We start from the raw sequence: 14598 nt of genomic DNA, 5'->3' as shown, positions 1-14598 counted from the left end.
CGAAATGGTTGCTGTGCTGGGAGCACACATATTTATACTCCGCCTACTGGGCGGAACCAGCTGGCAGGGATCTACCCCCGTACCTGTAGTACAGGGGCCTTACCATAAAGCACCTATATCAACATCCTATATATACAATATATACATCAGTGGTGACTACCACAGAGATCCAGAGTCCAGAATCAAAGACCAAAAAGGAATTCCTTCATGGAGATTGGTGGGCTTAAACTTTACTTTTCCAGTGGACTTCACAAGGTGACATAGGCATATACAAATGAATCCGTTCTTTAAATGATGGTACAGAATTTTCAGAAGGAGCAGGTCAGATGGGGCGAGTTGTGAAACATGGTTAGAGCTCCTTCTGTGTGGCCTGCTAGTGTCCTGCTAGTCAAAGCTGCAGACTGGCTTGCAGCTCGGGAAGGCAATGTTAGCCCGTTCAACAAGCCAGAGTATTAGGTCATTTACCTTTCCACAATGTCTTCAACAAAGACGTTTATTCAGTGTCTGGAATTCAGCTTGGTCTTCAGACTGCTAACATCCCCACCATTATGGGTTAAGAGGAATGTTTGAGAGCTCACTGGCTTTGTAGATTCTCTGGGTGGGATTTTCCCAAAATTGCACAGAATGGTGATCAGGTGAGAAAAGCAGAGTGAATCTCACTGGTTTCACAGAGGCCTTTTCTCACCTGATTAAACAGGACTCTGGGTAATTTCAAAGAGTGCGGATGAGGATCACACAGCCAGCTTTGGGGGGGGGGGGGCAAGGCCCAAACACGCCAACAAAGCTGGTGCCCTTTTTAAAGGGCGCCCTGATCTTAAAGTTAAATTAAAACCCACCCCCCACCTCCCAGACATCAGGATAGCCACCCATATGACCACCCATCGCCCTATATGGGATATCACCGCCTCACCTCCCAAATATTGCCACCCACAACCCGCCACCCTCCCCCTCCCCTGTTGTGTGAAAAACTTTCTCCTCATGTTAATTTTGCTTTTTTCACTAATCACTTTAAATCTATGCCCTCTGATCCGTAATCCTTTCTTGAATGTGAAAAGTCTCTCTCTAGCTGCTCTGTTCAGACCCCATATGATTTTAAATACCTCAAAAAGATCTCCTCTCAGCCTTCCTTTCTCTCAGAAAAACAGTCCCCACTTCTCCAATCTATATTCATAAGTGAAGTTCCTCACCACTGGAATCATTCTCATGAATCTCTTCTGCACTCTCTCCAATGCCTTCACAGCCTTCCTAAAGCATGCTGTCCAGAACTGGACTCCAGCTGAGGCTGAACTAGTGTCTCATATAAGTTCAACATAACCTTTTTGATTTTGTACTCTAACCTCCTGTTAATAAAACTCAGGATGTTGCATACTTTATTAACCCTCTGTCAACCTGTCCCACCTTCAATAACTTATACACATTGTAAGGGTCCTTCCTGTGTGTTCCCGTTTATCCCCTTATTTCTCCTTTCTTTTATTTTTGCTGTTACATTTTTGATCCATGGATGATTTATGGAGATGTGGCTTTAAGACAGCATGTATATTTAATTCAAGCAGAAGAAAGCAGTGGCCTGTGCCTTTAATTCAAGCAGAGGATTTTAGCAGCAGGAGACCACTGTGGACTGTCCGGCACCAATGACAGTGGTTAGCTGGGACTCGGTTTGATTGATTTGGCTGGTGGCCAATGAATTGGCCCAAAAGGTCGTGCTCTGCCAGGTAACAGGTGGTGATTGGATCTTATCCCACTGGAATGTTTTCAGAGTCTCAAGGATTCCAGTTTGGTTTCAGTTTTGGTTCTGGCAATGTGATGGAGGGTTCTAACTAACTCTCTCCCAAATATATCCAGCTAAACTCTCTTCAGAAGATCACTGTGAGGGCTGACTCTCTCTCCAGCAAGTTTGGGCACCATTGTCTTGAGACTGCAGAGGCCTGAAGTCAAACCATGAGCTGGAGGCAGGGTTTGATGCGAAATAGTGTCTCTCCAGAAAGGTATAGGCCTGAGTGTGAACTTCGAGCTGAACGCCCAGTTTGATAAGAACTAAAATGTCGCTCCAGCAAGTCTGCTTCCTGTGAGTCCTGCATTTTCATTCTAAACTACAAGGACCCTGAATAAATGATTCTACAAAGCTACTACCAGCTGTAGACCAGAGACTTCAATCAGAAAGTGTGCTAAATAACCACCATTTGAAGGAAAGACTTATCCTTATTATTTTTATCCCTTTCCACCTCTCCGTCTGTCTGTCTAGTGTTTGTGGGTAGAGGGTGGGACGGTTAGAGGGTGTAGTCGGTATTACCTTGTTGTTATCCTGTTGTATTTACTGCATATTTCATGATAGTTCTCGTTATAAATAAACAGCAATTGTGTTTAAACTTACAAATCTGGTGAGTGTAATAATTGGGTAGCCAAGGGCCAAAGACTTTTTTATCAGAATTATTGTGTTGTGACTATGGGGCACATGGAGCTGGAACTGACCGCACACTTGCCCAGGGTGGCGTAACAACATACAAACCCAAGTTCCTCTACTCCCGCATCCGTTAGAATTATACTCTTTATTTTATGTTCCATCTCCATGATCTTCCTACCACAATGAACCACATCACATTTCTCTACATTGGACTTTATCTGCCATTTGCCTGGCCATTCTACCAACCTGTTAATCCTACTCATAGTTCAGAAAGTTTCCAACTTTCATATCATTCACAAACTTTGAAATTGCGCCCAGTACATCAAGGGCTAGGTCCTTATGTCAGGAAGAGCGAAGGTCCTCGCACTGACCCCTGGGGGAACGCCACTAAAAGCACTCCTCTAGGCCTAGAAACATCCATTAACCACTAGTTTCTGTTTCTTGTCACTCAGCCAACATTTGCAAATTCTGAAATTGTTCCCTATACAGTAAGGACTGAGTTATTTGAGTATCCCATGCTGAACCATCTTCAACCACTTCATCAATGACATCATGGGGTTGGATGTGGGGATGTTCGCTGATGACTACACAATGTTCAGCGCCCTTCACGACTCCTCAGATGCTGGAGCAGTCCATGTCTAAATGCAGCAAGACTTGGACAATATCCAGCTTAGATTGACAAGTGGCCATTCACATTCACGTCACACAAGTGCCAGGCAATGACTATCTCCAACAAGAGGGAATCTATCAATCACCCCTTGACATTACCATCGCTGAATCCCCCACAATCAATATCTTGGGGGGTTACTGTTGACCAGTGATATAACCTGCCTTCTTACCATTGGCTGGGGACTAATGACAATCCCACAATCCTGTGGGAGTATGAGCTTCCCCAATGAGGGGGGCGGAGAAACCATTAGTAAACTCCAAGTATAAATAAAGCTGGCCAGTTTGGAACCAGCAGGAGAGTGCAGCAAGGGAAGTTGCTGCTGCTGCTATTATAATATATATATATATATATATATGTATATGTTATTGTAAATAAATGTTATTACTTTGTATCCTTAAAACTCGTGCTGGATTCTTCGTGGCCCTCACAAAAACCAGAAACTAAATATAAATATTGTGGCTACAAGAGTAAGTCAAGAGCTATGTTGGGATTCAAACCCAGGACCCCAGAGTATTATCCTGGATCTCTGGATTACTAGTCCATGACAATACCACTACGCCACCACCTCCTCGCAAGCTAGGACTGCTACGTGAGTAACTCACCTGCTGACTCCCAAAACTTGTCCACCATCTACAAGGCACAAGTCAGAAGTGTGCCTGGATGAGTGAAGCTCCAAAAACACTCAAGAAGCTTAAAACCATCCAGGACAAAACAGCCTGCTTGATTGGTATCCCTTCCACAAACATCCACTCTCTCCACCAAAATAGCAGCAGTGTTTACGACCTACATTATGCTCTGCAGGAACTCACCAAGGCTACTTAGACAGCAGCTTTTAAACCTTTGAGCACTACCTTCTAGGACAAAGACAGCAGATACATGGAAGGCCACCACCTGGAAGTTCTCCTCCAAACTACTCACCATCCTAACTTGGAAATAAATTGCTGTTCTTTCACTGGCGCTGGGTCAAAATCCTGGAACTTACTCTAAAATGGACTGCAGCAGTCCAAGAAGGCAACTCACCACCACTCTCAAGGGCAATTGGAGAAGGGCAATAAATGTTGGCCTAACCAGTGACACCTACATCCTGAAAATGAAAAAAAAGAAATCTAGACATTAATTTGAGAGTAAACTTTTAAAAATCTATCAGGGAAAGCAAAGGTCCCAATACTGACCCCTGGGGAATCCCACTACGAAACTTCCTTGAGTCTGAAAAACATCAATTTATCACTCAGTCAATTTTATATGTGTGGCACTATTGCTTTTATTCCATGAGCGTGGGCAGCACGATAGTAAAGTGCCTCACAGCACCAAGGCCACAGGCTCACATCTGGCCTTGGATGACTGTCAGTGTGGAGTTTGCACGTTCTCTCTGTGTGTGCTCTGGTTTCCTCCCACAGTCAAACGCTGTGCCAGTTAGGAGGCTGGGGTGCTCCATCAGAGGGTCGCTGCAGGCTCGATGGACCGAATGAATTGCTTCTGCACTGTAAGGATTCTGTAACATTTCTCACAAATCTGTTGCATGCCAATGTGTCGAATGCCAGTTGGAAGTCCATGTACAGCACATCGACAACATTACCCTCGCCCACCCTCTCAGTTACCTCTTCAGGAAATTTTGTTTGGCGCTCAGGGTTGATTGCCGACGTAGTGACATCGAGGCCTGTCCTTGAGCTTGTCGCGCATGCGCGTTTCCTGGCCGCCATCTTTGATCCGCTGTTCGCTCGCTCACGTGATGCTGGACTCAGAGGGATGTCGGTTGCCTGGTGACCGCTGCTGCTCGGGAGGGCCTGGGGGAGACCCGGATCCCTCGTCTTATTGTTTCACCGGCTCGGTGCGGGCGGGCGGCCTGTTGTGTTTGTATTTTTGTTTGTGAGTTTGTATTTTTGGTTTGACGGCGCCGCCTGGCTCGCTGCCTTTGGTCGCCCTCCCGCCGCCCAGGATGAAGCTGTTCTCGGAGGCACACAAGACGGTGTTTGTGGTGGATCACTGCCCGTACATGGCCGAGTCCTGCAGGCAGACGGTGGAGTTCGACATGTTCACCAAGAACCGGGCCCCGGGCATCATCCCGCTCGCTCCCATCTCCAAATCGCTCTGGACGTGCGCCGTGGAGTCGGCCATGGAGTATTGTCGCATCATGTACGACATCTTCCCGGCCCGGAAACTGGTGAGAGCCCGGGGCCTGAGGAGGGAGAACAGAGGATGTCCCCAGAGGGGGGGAGAGAGGATGTCCCCAAGGGGGGGGGGGGGGGGGGAAGAGGATGTCCCCAGGGGAGGGGGGGGGGGGAAGAGGATGTCCCCAGGGGAGGGGGGGGGGGGAGAGAGGATGTCCCCAGGGGAGGGGGGGGGGGGGGAGAGAGGATGTCCCCAGGGGAGGGGGGTGGGGGGGAGAGAGGATGTCCCCAGGGGAGGGGGGGGGGGGGAGAGAGGATGTCCCCAGGGGAGGGGGGGGGGGGGAGAGAGGATGTCCCCAGGGGAGGGGGGGGGGGAGAGAGGATGTCCCCAGGGGAGGGGGGGGGGGGAGAGAGGATGTCCCCAGGGGAGGGGGGGGGGGGGAGAGGATGTCCCCAGGGGGGGGGGGGGGGGGGAGAGAGAGGATGTCCCCAGGGGAGGGGGGGGAGAGAGGATGTCCCCAGGGGAGGGGGGGGGGAGAGAGGATGTCCCCAGGGGAGGGGGGGGGGAGAGAGGATGTCCCCAGGGGAGGGGGGGGGGAGAAGAGGATGTCCCCAGGGGGGGGGGGGGGGGGAGAAGAGGATGTCCCCAGGGGGGGGGGGGGGGGAGAAGAGGATGTCCCCGGGGGGGGGGGGGGGAGAAGAGGATGTCCCCAGGGGAGGGGGGGGGAGAAGAGGATGTCCCCAGGGGAGGGGGGGGGAGAAGAGGATGTCCCCAGAGGGGGGGGGGGGGGGGAGAGGATGTCCCCAGAGGGGGGGGGGGGGGGGAGAGGATGTCCCCAGAGGGGGGGGGGGGGGGGAGAGGATGTCCCCAGAGGGGGGGGGGGGGGGGGGGGAGGATGTCCCCAGGGGAGGGGGGGGGAGAAGAGGATGTCCCCAGAGGGGGGGGGGGGAGGAAGAGGATGTCCCCAGAGGGGGGGGGGGGAGGAAGAGGATGTCCCCAGAGGGGGGGGGGGGGGAGGAAGAGGATGTCCCCAGAGGGGGGGGGGGGAGGAAGAGGATGTCCCCAGAGGGGGGGGGGGGAGGAAGAGGATGTCCCCAGAGGGGGGGAAGGGAGGAAGAGGATGTCCCCAGAGGGGGGGAAGAGGATGTCCCCGGGGGGGGGGGAAGAGGATGTCCCCAGAGGGGGGGGGGGGAGGAAGAGGATGTCCCCAGAGGGGGGGGGGGGAGGAAGAGGATGTCCCCAGAGGGGGGGGGGGGAGGAAGAGGATGTCCCCAGAGGGGGGGAAGGGAGGAAGAGGATGTCCCCAGAGGGGGGGAAGAGGATGTCCCCAGAGGGGGGGGGGGGAAGAGGATGTCCCCAGAGGGGGGGGGGGGAGGAAGAGGATGTCCCCAGAGGGGGGGGGGGGGGGGGAAGAGGATGTCCCCAGAGGGGGGGGGGGGGGGAGGAAGAGGATGTCCCCAGAGGGGGGGGGGGGGAGGAAGAGGATGTCCCCAGAGGGGGGGGGGGGGAGGAAGAGGATGTCCCCAGAGGGGGGGAAGGGAGGAAGAGGATGTCCCCAGAGGGGGGGAAGAGGATGTCCCCAGAGGGGGGGGGGGAAGAGGATGTCCCCAGAGGGGGGGGGGGGAGGAAGAGGATGTCCCCAGAGGGGGGGGGGGGGGAAGAGGATGTCCCCAGAGGGGGGGGGGGGGGGAGAGGATGTCCCCAGAGGGGGGGGGGGGGGGGGGGGAGAAGAGGATGTCCCCAGGGGGGGGGGGGGGGAGAAGAGGATGTCCCCAGAGGGGGGGGGGGGAAGAGGATGTCCCCAGAGAGGGGGGGGGAAGAGGATGTCCCCAGAGAGGGGGGGGGAAGAGGATGTCCCCAGAGAGGGGGGGGGGAAGAGGATGTCCCCAGAGGGGGGGGGGGAAGAGGATGTCCCCAGAGGGGGGGGGGGGGAAGAGGATGTCCCCAGAGGGGGGGGGGGGGAAGAGGATGTCCCCAGAGGGGGGGGGAGAGGATGTCCCCAGAGGGGGGGGGGGAGAGGATGTCCCCAGAGGGGGGGGGGGGAAGAAGAGGATGTCCCCAGAGGAGGGGGGGGGGGGGGAGAAGAGGATGTCCCCAGGGGAGGGGGGGGGGGAGAAGAGGATGTCCCCAGGGGAGGGGGGGGGAGAAGAGGATGTCCCCAGGGGGAGGGGGGGGGGAGAAGAGGATGTCCCCAGAGGGGGGGGGGGAAGAGGATGTCCCCAGAGGGGGGGGGGAAGAGGATGTCCCCAGAGGGGGGGGGGGGGAAGAGGATGTCCCCAGAGGGGGGGGGGGGAAGAGGATGTCCCCAGAGGGGGGGGGGGAGAGGATGTCCCCAGAGGGGGGGGGGAAGAAGAGGATGTCCCCAGAGGGGGGGGAGGAAGAGGATGTCCCAGAGGGGGGGGGGGGGAGAAGAGGATGTCCCCAGGGGAGGGGGGGGGGGGAGAAGAGGATGTCCCCAGGGGAGGGGGGGGGGGGGAGAAGAGGATGTCCCCAGGGGAGGGGGGGGGGGAGAAGAGGATGTCCCCAGAGGGGGGGGGGAAGAGGATGTCCCCAGGGGGAGGGGGGGGGAGAAGAGGATGTCCCCAGGGGAGGGGGGGGGCAGAAGAGGATGTCCCCAGGGGAGGGGGGGGGGGAGAAGAGTATGTCCCCAGGGGAGGGGGGGGGGAGAAGAGGATGTCCCCAGGGGAGGGGGGGGGGAGAAGAGGATGTCCCCAGAGGGGGGGGAAGAGGATGTCCCCGGGGGGGGGGAAGAGGATGACCCCAGAGGGGGGGGGGGGGGAGGAAGAGGATGTCCCCAGAGGGGGGGGGAGGAAGAGGATGTCCCCAGAGGGGGGGGGGGAAGAGGATGTCCCCAGAGGGGGGGGGGGGGAAGAGGATGTCCCCAGGGGGGGGGGGGGGGGGGGAAGAGGATGTCCCCAGAGGGGGGGGGAAGAGGATGTCCCCAGAGGGGGGGGGGGAAGAGGATGTCCCCAGAGGGGGGGGGGGGGGGGAAGAGGATGTCCCCAGAGGGGGGGGGGAAGAGGATGTCCCCAGAGGGGGGGGGGGAAGAGGATGTCTGCAGAGGGGGGGGGGGGGAAGAGGATGTCCCCAGAGGGGGGGGGAGAGGATGTCCCCAGAGGGGGGAAGAGAATATGTGAGGGGGGGGGGAGAGAAGATGTCCCCATAGGGGAGGGGGAGAGGGCATCATGTACGACATCTTCCCGGCCCGGAAACTGGTGAGAGCCCGGGCCTGAGGAGGGAGAACAGAGGGTGTCCCCAGGCTGGGGGGGGGGGGAAGAGGATGTCCCCAGAGGGGTAGGGTGGGGGGGGAAGAGGATGTCCACAGAGGGGGGAGGGGAGAGAGAATATGTCCCCGGGGGGGGGGGGAGAGAATATGTCCCCAGAGGGGGGGAGAGAGAGAATATGTCCCCAGAGGGGTGGGGGGGAGAGAATATGTCCCCAGAGGGGGGGGGAGGAGAGAATATGTCCCCAGAGGGGGGGGAGGGGGGGAGAGAACATGTCCCAGAGGGGGGGGAGAGAATATGTCCCCAGAGGGGGGGGGGTGGAGGAGAAGAGAGGATGTCCCCAGAGAGGGATGGGGGGGGAGAGAGAGGATGTCCCCAGAGAGGGGGGGGGGAGAGAGGATGTCCCCAGAGAGCGGGGGTGGGGGGGGGGGGGGGAGAGGAGAGAGGATGTCCCCAGAGGGGGAAGAGAATATGTGAGGGGGGGGGGGGGGAAGAGAAGATGTCCCCATAGGGGAGGGGGAGAGGGCATCATGTACAACATCTTCCCGGCCCGGAACTGGTGAGAGCCCGGGCCTGAGGAGGGAGAACAGAGGGTGTCCCCAGGCCGGGGGGGGGGGGGGAAGAGGATGTCCCCAGAGGGGGAGGGGGGGGGTGGAGAGGATTTCCCCAGAGGGTGGGGGGGGGAGAGGATGTCCCCAGATGGGGGGGGGAGAGGATGTCCCCAGAGGGGGGGCGGGAAAGAGGATGTCCCCGGGGGGGGGGGGAGAGAGAATATGTCCCCAGAGGGGTGTGGGGGGGAGAGAATATGTCCTCAGAGGGGGGGGGGGGGGGAGGAGAGAATATGTCCCCAGAGGGGGGGGGGAGAGAATATGTCCCCAGAGGGGGGGGGGTTGGAGGAGAAGAGAGGATGTCCCCAGAGAGGGGGGGGGGGAGAGAGGATGTCCCCAGAGAGCGGGGGGGGGAGAGGAGAGAGGATGTCCCCGGAGGGGATGGGGAAGAGGATGTCCCCAGGTGGGGGGAAAGAGGATGTCCCCAGGGGTGGGGGTGGGGGGAAAGAGGATGTCCCCAGAGTGGGGGGGGGGGGGGGGGAAGAGGATGTCCCCAGAGTGGGGGGGGGGGGAAATGAGGATGTCCCCAGAGGGGGGGGGGAAAGAGGATGTCCCCAGAGGGGGGTGGGGGAAGAGGATGTCCACAGAGGGTGGGGGGAGAGAGAATATGTCCCCGGGGGGGGGGGGGCGGGGAGAGAATATGTCCCCGGGGGGGGGGGGGGGGAGAGAATATGTCCCCGGGGGGGGGGGTGAGAATATGTACCCGGGGGGGAGAGAATATGTCCCCAGAGGGGTGGGGGGGAGAGAATATGTCCCCAGAGGGGGGGGGGAAGAATATGTCCCCAGAGGGGGGGTGGAGAATATGTCCCCAGAGGGGGGGGGTGGAGGAGAAGAGAGGATGTCCCCAGAGAGGGATGGGGGGGGGGGGGGAGAGAGGATGTCCCCAGAGAGGCTGGGGGGAGAGAGAGGATGTCCCCAGAGAGCGGGGGGTGGGGGTGGGGGGGGGTGGGGGAGAGGAGAGAGGATGTCCCCAGAGGGGGGAAGAGAATATGTGAGGGGGGGGGAGAGAAGATGTCCCCATAGGGGAGGGGGAGAGGGCATCATGTACGACATCTTCCCGGCCCGGAAACTGGTGAGAGCCCGGGCCTGAGGAGGGAGAACAGAGGGTGTCCCAGGCTGGGGGGGGGGGGGGGGGGAAGAGGATGTCCCCAGAGGGGGAGGGGGGGGGGGGGAGAGGATGTCCCCAGGCCGGGGGGGGGGGGGGGAGGGAGAGGATGTCCCCAGGCCGGGGGGTGGGGGGAAGAGGATGTCCGGGGGGGGGGGGGGGGGGGGAGAGGATGTCCCCAGGCCGGGGGGATGTCCCCAGGCCGGGGGGGGGGGGGGGGGAGAGGATGTCCCCGGGGGGGGGGGGGGGGGGGGGGAGAATATGTCCCCAGAGGGGTGGGGGGGAGAGAATATGTCCCCAGAGGGGGGGGGGGGGGGGAGGAGAGAATATGTCCCCAGAGGGGGGGGGAGAATATGTCCCAGAGGGGGGGGGGGGGAGAGAATATGACCCCAAAGGGGGGGGGTGGAGGAGAAGAGAGGATGTCCCCAGAGAGGGATTGGGGGGGGGAGAGAGAGGATGTCCCCAGAGAGGGGGGCGGGGAGAGCGGATGTCCCCAGAGAGCGGGGGTGGGGGGGGAGAGGAGAGAGGATGTCCCCAGAGGGGGGGGGGGGGAGAGGATGTCCCCCGGGGGGGGGGGGAGAGAGGATGTCACCAGAGAGGGGGGGGTGGGGAAGAGGATGTCCCCAGAGGGGGGGAGAGGATGTCCCCAGAGGGGTGGGGAGAGGATGTCCACAGAGGGGTGGGGGGAGAGAATATGTCCCCGGGGGGAGGGGGGAGAATATGTCCCCAGGGGGGGGGGGAGAGAATATGTCCCGGGGGGGGGGGGGTGAGAATATATCCCCAGAGGGGTGGGGGGGAGAGAATATGTCCCCAGAGGGGGGGGGGGCGGAGGAGAGAATATGTCCCCAGAGGGGGGGCGGGGGGGGAGAGAATATGTCCCCAGAGAAGGGGGGGGAGAGAGGATGTCCCCAGAGAGCGGGGGTGGGGGTTGGGGGGGGGGGGGGGAAGAGGAGAGAGGATGTCCCCAGAGGGGGGAAGAGAATATGTGAGGGGGGGGGGGGGGGGGAGAGAAGATGTCCCCATAGGGGAGGGGGAGAGAAGATGTCCCCAGAGGTGGGGGGGAGAGAAGATGTCCCCAGAGGGGGGGGGGGGAGAGAAGATGTCCCCAGAGGGGGGTGGGAGGGGGAGAGAAGATGTCCCCAGAGTGGGGTGGGAGGGGGAGAGAAGATGTCCCCAGAGCGGGGGGGAGGGGGAGAGAAGATGTCCCCAGAGTGGGGTGGGAGGGGGAGAGAAGATGTCCCCAGAGCGGGGGGGGGAGGGGGAGAGAAGATGTCCCCAGAGTGGGGGGGGGGGAGGGGAGAGAAGATGTCCCCAGAGGGGGGGGGAGAGAGGATGTCCCAGCAAGGGGGGGGGGGGGAGGACTGAGGATGTCCCCAAAGAGGGGGGGAGGGGAGGAGTGAGGATGTCCCCAGAGAGGGGGGGAGGGGAGAGAGTGAGGATGTCCCCATAGAGGGGGGGAGGGGAGAGAGGATGTCCCCAGAGAGTGGGGGGGGGGGGGGGGGGAGAGGAGAGAGGATGTCCCCAGAGGGGGGAGAGAATATGTCCCCAGAGGGGGGGGGGGTGGGGGGGAGAGAAGATGTCCCCAGAGGGGGGTGGCGAGAGGAGATGTCCCCAGAGGGGAAGGGGGGGGGAGAGAAGATGCCCAAGGGGGGGGGCGGGGGGAGAGAAGATGTCTCCAGAGGGGGGGGCGGTGGGGGAGAGAAGATGTCCCCAGAGGGGGGGGGGGAGAGAGAGGATGTCCCCAGAGAGGGGGGGGGGGAAGCGAGGATGTCCCCAGAGAGGGGGGGGGAGAGCAGAGAGGATATTCCCCAGAGGGGGGGGGGGAGGAGATGTCACCAGGGGGGGGGGAGAGAAGATGTCCCCAGAGGGGGGTGGCGAGAGAAGATGTCCCCAGAGGGGGGTGGCGAGAGAAGATGTCCCCAGGGGGGGGGGGGGGGAGAGAACATGACCCCAGATGGGGGGGGAGAGAAGATGTCCCCAGAGGGGGGGGGAGAGACGATGTCCCCTGGGGGGTGGGGGAGAGAAGATGTCCCCAGGGAGGGGGAGAGAAGATGTCCCCAGAGGGGGGGGGGGGGGAGGAGGAGATAGAAGATGTCCCCAGAGGGGGGGGTGGGGGGAGTAGAGAGAAGATGTCCCCAGAGGGGGGGGGGGGGGGAGAGAAGATGTTCCCGGGGGGGGGGGAGGGGAGAGATGTCCCCAGAGGGGGTGGGGGGGGGGTGGGAGATGTCCCCAGAGATGGGGGGGGAGAGAAGATGTCCCCAGAGAGGGGGGGGGTGAGAAGATGGCCCAGAGAGGGGGGGAGAGAGGATGTCCCCAGAGAGGGCGGGGGAGAGAGGATGCCCAGAGAGGGGGGGGGGAAGCGAGGATGTCCCCAGAAAGGGGTGTGGGGGGGGGGTGGAGAGAGGATGTCCCCAGAGAGGATGGGGTTGGGGCAGAGGATGTCCGCAGAGGGGGGGGGGGAGAAGAGGATGTCCCCAGAGGGGGGGGGGGGAGAAGAGGATGTCCCCAGAGGGGGGGGGGGGAAGAGGATGTCCCCAGAGGGGGGGGAGGGGGGAAAAGAGGATGTCCCCAGAGGGGGGGGGGGGGGGAAAGAGGATGTCCCCAGAGGGGGGGGGGGGAAAGAGGATGTCCCCAGAGGGGGGGGGGAAGAGGATGTCCCCAGAGGGGGGGGGGGGGGAAAGGGGATGTCCCCAGAGGGGGGGGGGAAGAGGATGTCCCCAGATGGGGGGGGAAGAGGATGTCCCCAGAGGGGGGGGGGGGGGGGGGGGTGGAGAGAGGATGTCCCCAGGGGGGGGGGGGGGGAAAGAGAGAGGATGTCCCCAGGGGGGGGGGGGGGGGAAAGAGGATGTCCCCGGGGGGGGGGGGGGGAGAGAATATGTCCCCAGTGGGGGGGGGGAGAGAATATGTCCCCAGGGGGGGGGGAGGAGAGAATATGTCCCCAAAGGGGGGGGGGGGGAGAGAATATGTCCCCAGAGGGGGGGGGGTGGAGGAGAAGAGAGGATGTCCCCAGAGAGGGGGGGGGGGAGAGAGGATGTCCCCAGAGAGCGGGGGGGGGGGGGGGGGGGGGAGAGGAGAGAGGATGTCCCCGGAGGGGATGGGGAAGAGGATGTCCCCGGGGGGGGGGGGGGGGGGGGAAGAGGATGTCCCCAGGGGGGGGGGGGGGGGGGGAGAGGATGTCCCCAGAGGGGGGTGGGGGGGAAGAGGATGTCCACAGAGGGGGGAGGGGAGAGAGAATATGTCCCCCGGGGGGGGGGGGGGGGGGGGGAGAATATGTCCCTAGGGGGGGGGGGGAGAATATGTCCCCAGAGAGGCTGGGGGAGAGAGAGGATGTCCCCAGAGAGGGATGGGTGGGGGGGGGAGAGAGGATGTCCCCAGAGAGGCTGGGGGGAGAGAGAGGATGTCCCCAGAGAGCGGGGGTGGGGGTGGGGGGGGGGGGGGAGAGGAGAGAGGATGTCCCCAGGAGGGGGGAAGAGAATATGTGAGGGGGGGGGGAGAGAAGATGTCCCCATAGGGGAGGGGAGAGGGCATCATGTACGGACATCTTCCCGGCCCGGAAACTGGTGAGAGCCCGGGCCTGAGGAGGGAGAACAGAGGGTGTCCCCAGGCTGGGGGGGGGGGGGGGGAAGAGGATGTCCCCAGAGGGGGAGGGTGGGGGGGAAGAGGATGTCCACAGAGGGGGAGGGGAGAGAGAATATGTCCCCGGGGGGGGGGGGGAGAATATGTCCCTGGGGGGGGGGGGAGAGAATATGTCCCCAGAGGGGGGGAGAGAGAGAATATGTCCCCAGAGGGGTGGGGGGGAGAGAATATGTCCCCAGAGGGGGGGGGAGGAGAGAATATGTCCCCAGAGGGGGGGGAGGGGGGGAGAGAACATGTCCCCAGAGGGGGGGGGGGGAGAGAATATGTCCCCAGAGGGGGGGGGGGGGTGGAGGAGAAGAGAGGATGTCCCCAGAGAGGGATGGGGGGGAGAGAGAGGATGTCCCAGAGAGGTGGGGGGAGAGAGGATGTCCCAGAGAGCGGGGGTGGGGGGGGGGGGAGAGGAGAGAGGATGTCCCCAGAGGGGGGAAGAGAATATGTGAGGGGGGGGGGGGGGGGGAAGAGAAGATGTCCCCATAGGGGAGGGGGGAGAGGGCATCATGTACGACATCTTCCCGGCCCGGAAACTGGTGAGAGCCCGGGCCTGAGGAGGGAGAACAGAGGGTGTCCCCAGGCCGTGGGGGGGGGGGGGGGGGGGGGGGAAGAGGATGTCCCCAGAGGGGGAGGGGGGGGGGGTGGAGAGGATTTCCCCAGAGGGTGGGGGGGGGGGAGAGGATGTCCCCAGAGGGCGGGGGAGAGGATGTCCCAGAGGGGGGGCGGGAAAGAGGATGTCCCCGGGGGGGGGGGGAGAGAGAATATGTCCCCAGAGGGGTGTGGGGGGGAGAGAATATGTCCTCAGAGGGGGGGGGGGGGGGGGGGGGAAGGAGAGAATATGTCCCCAGAGGGGG

The 14598-nt window shown here is 61.4% G+C and overlaps 1 protein-coding gene across 4 annotated transcripts in view; it reads left to right on the top strand.

The window, feature by feature from the left end:
- Positions 1–4793: 4793 nt before the first annotated feature.
- Positions 4794–14598, top strand: part of ints13 (integrator complex subunit 13) — a 98704-nt gene continuing 88899 nt past the window's right edge. For 3 of the 4 annotated variants that reach the window (XM_072471857.1, XM_072471856.1, XM_072471855.1), the window contains exon 1: positions 4795–5232. In XM_072471857.1, the coding sequence (XP_072327958.1) occupies positions 5008–5232 (225 nt within the window). In that variant the 5' untranslated portion in view covers positions 4795–5007. Of the gene's footprint in view, positions 5233–14598 lie in introns of all 4 variants that reach the window. The other variant, XM_072471854.1, reaches the window with a different exon arrangement.

This window comes from Scyliorhinus torazame, chromosome 13 (assembly GCF_047496885.1).
Source record: "Scyliorhinus torazame isolate Kashiwa2021f chromosome 13, sScyTor2.1, whole genome shotgun sequence".
Classification (NCBI taxonomy): Eukaryota; Metazoa; Chordata; class Chondrichthyes; order Carcharhiniformes; family Scyliorhinidae; genus Scyliorhinus; species Scyliorhinus torazame.
This window is presented reverse-complemented; position numbering and strand designations above follow the sequence as displayed.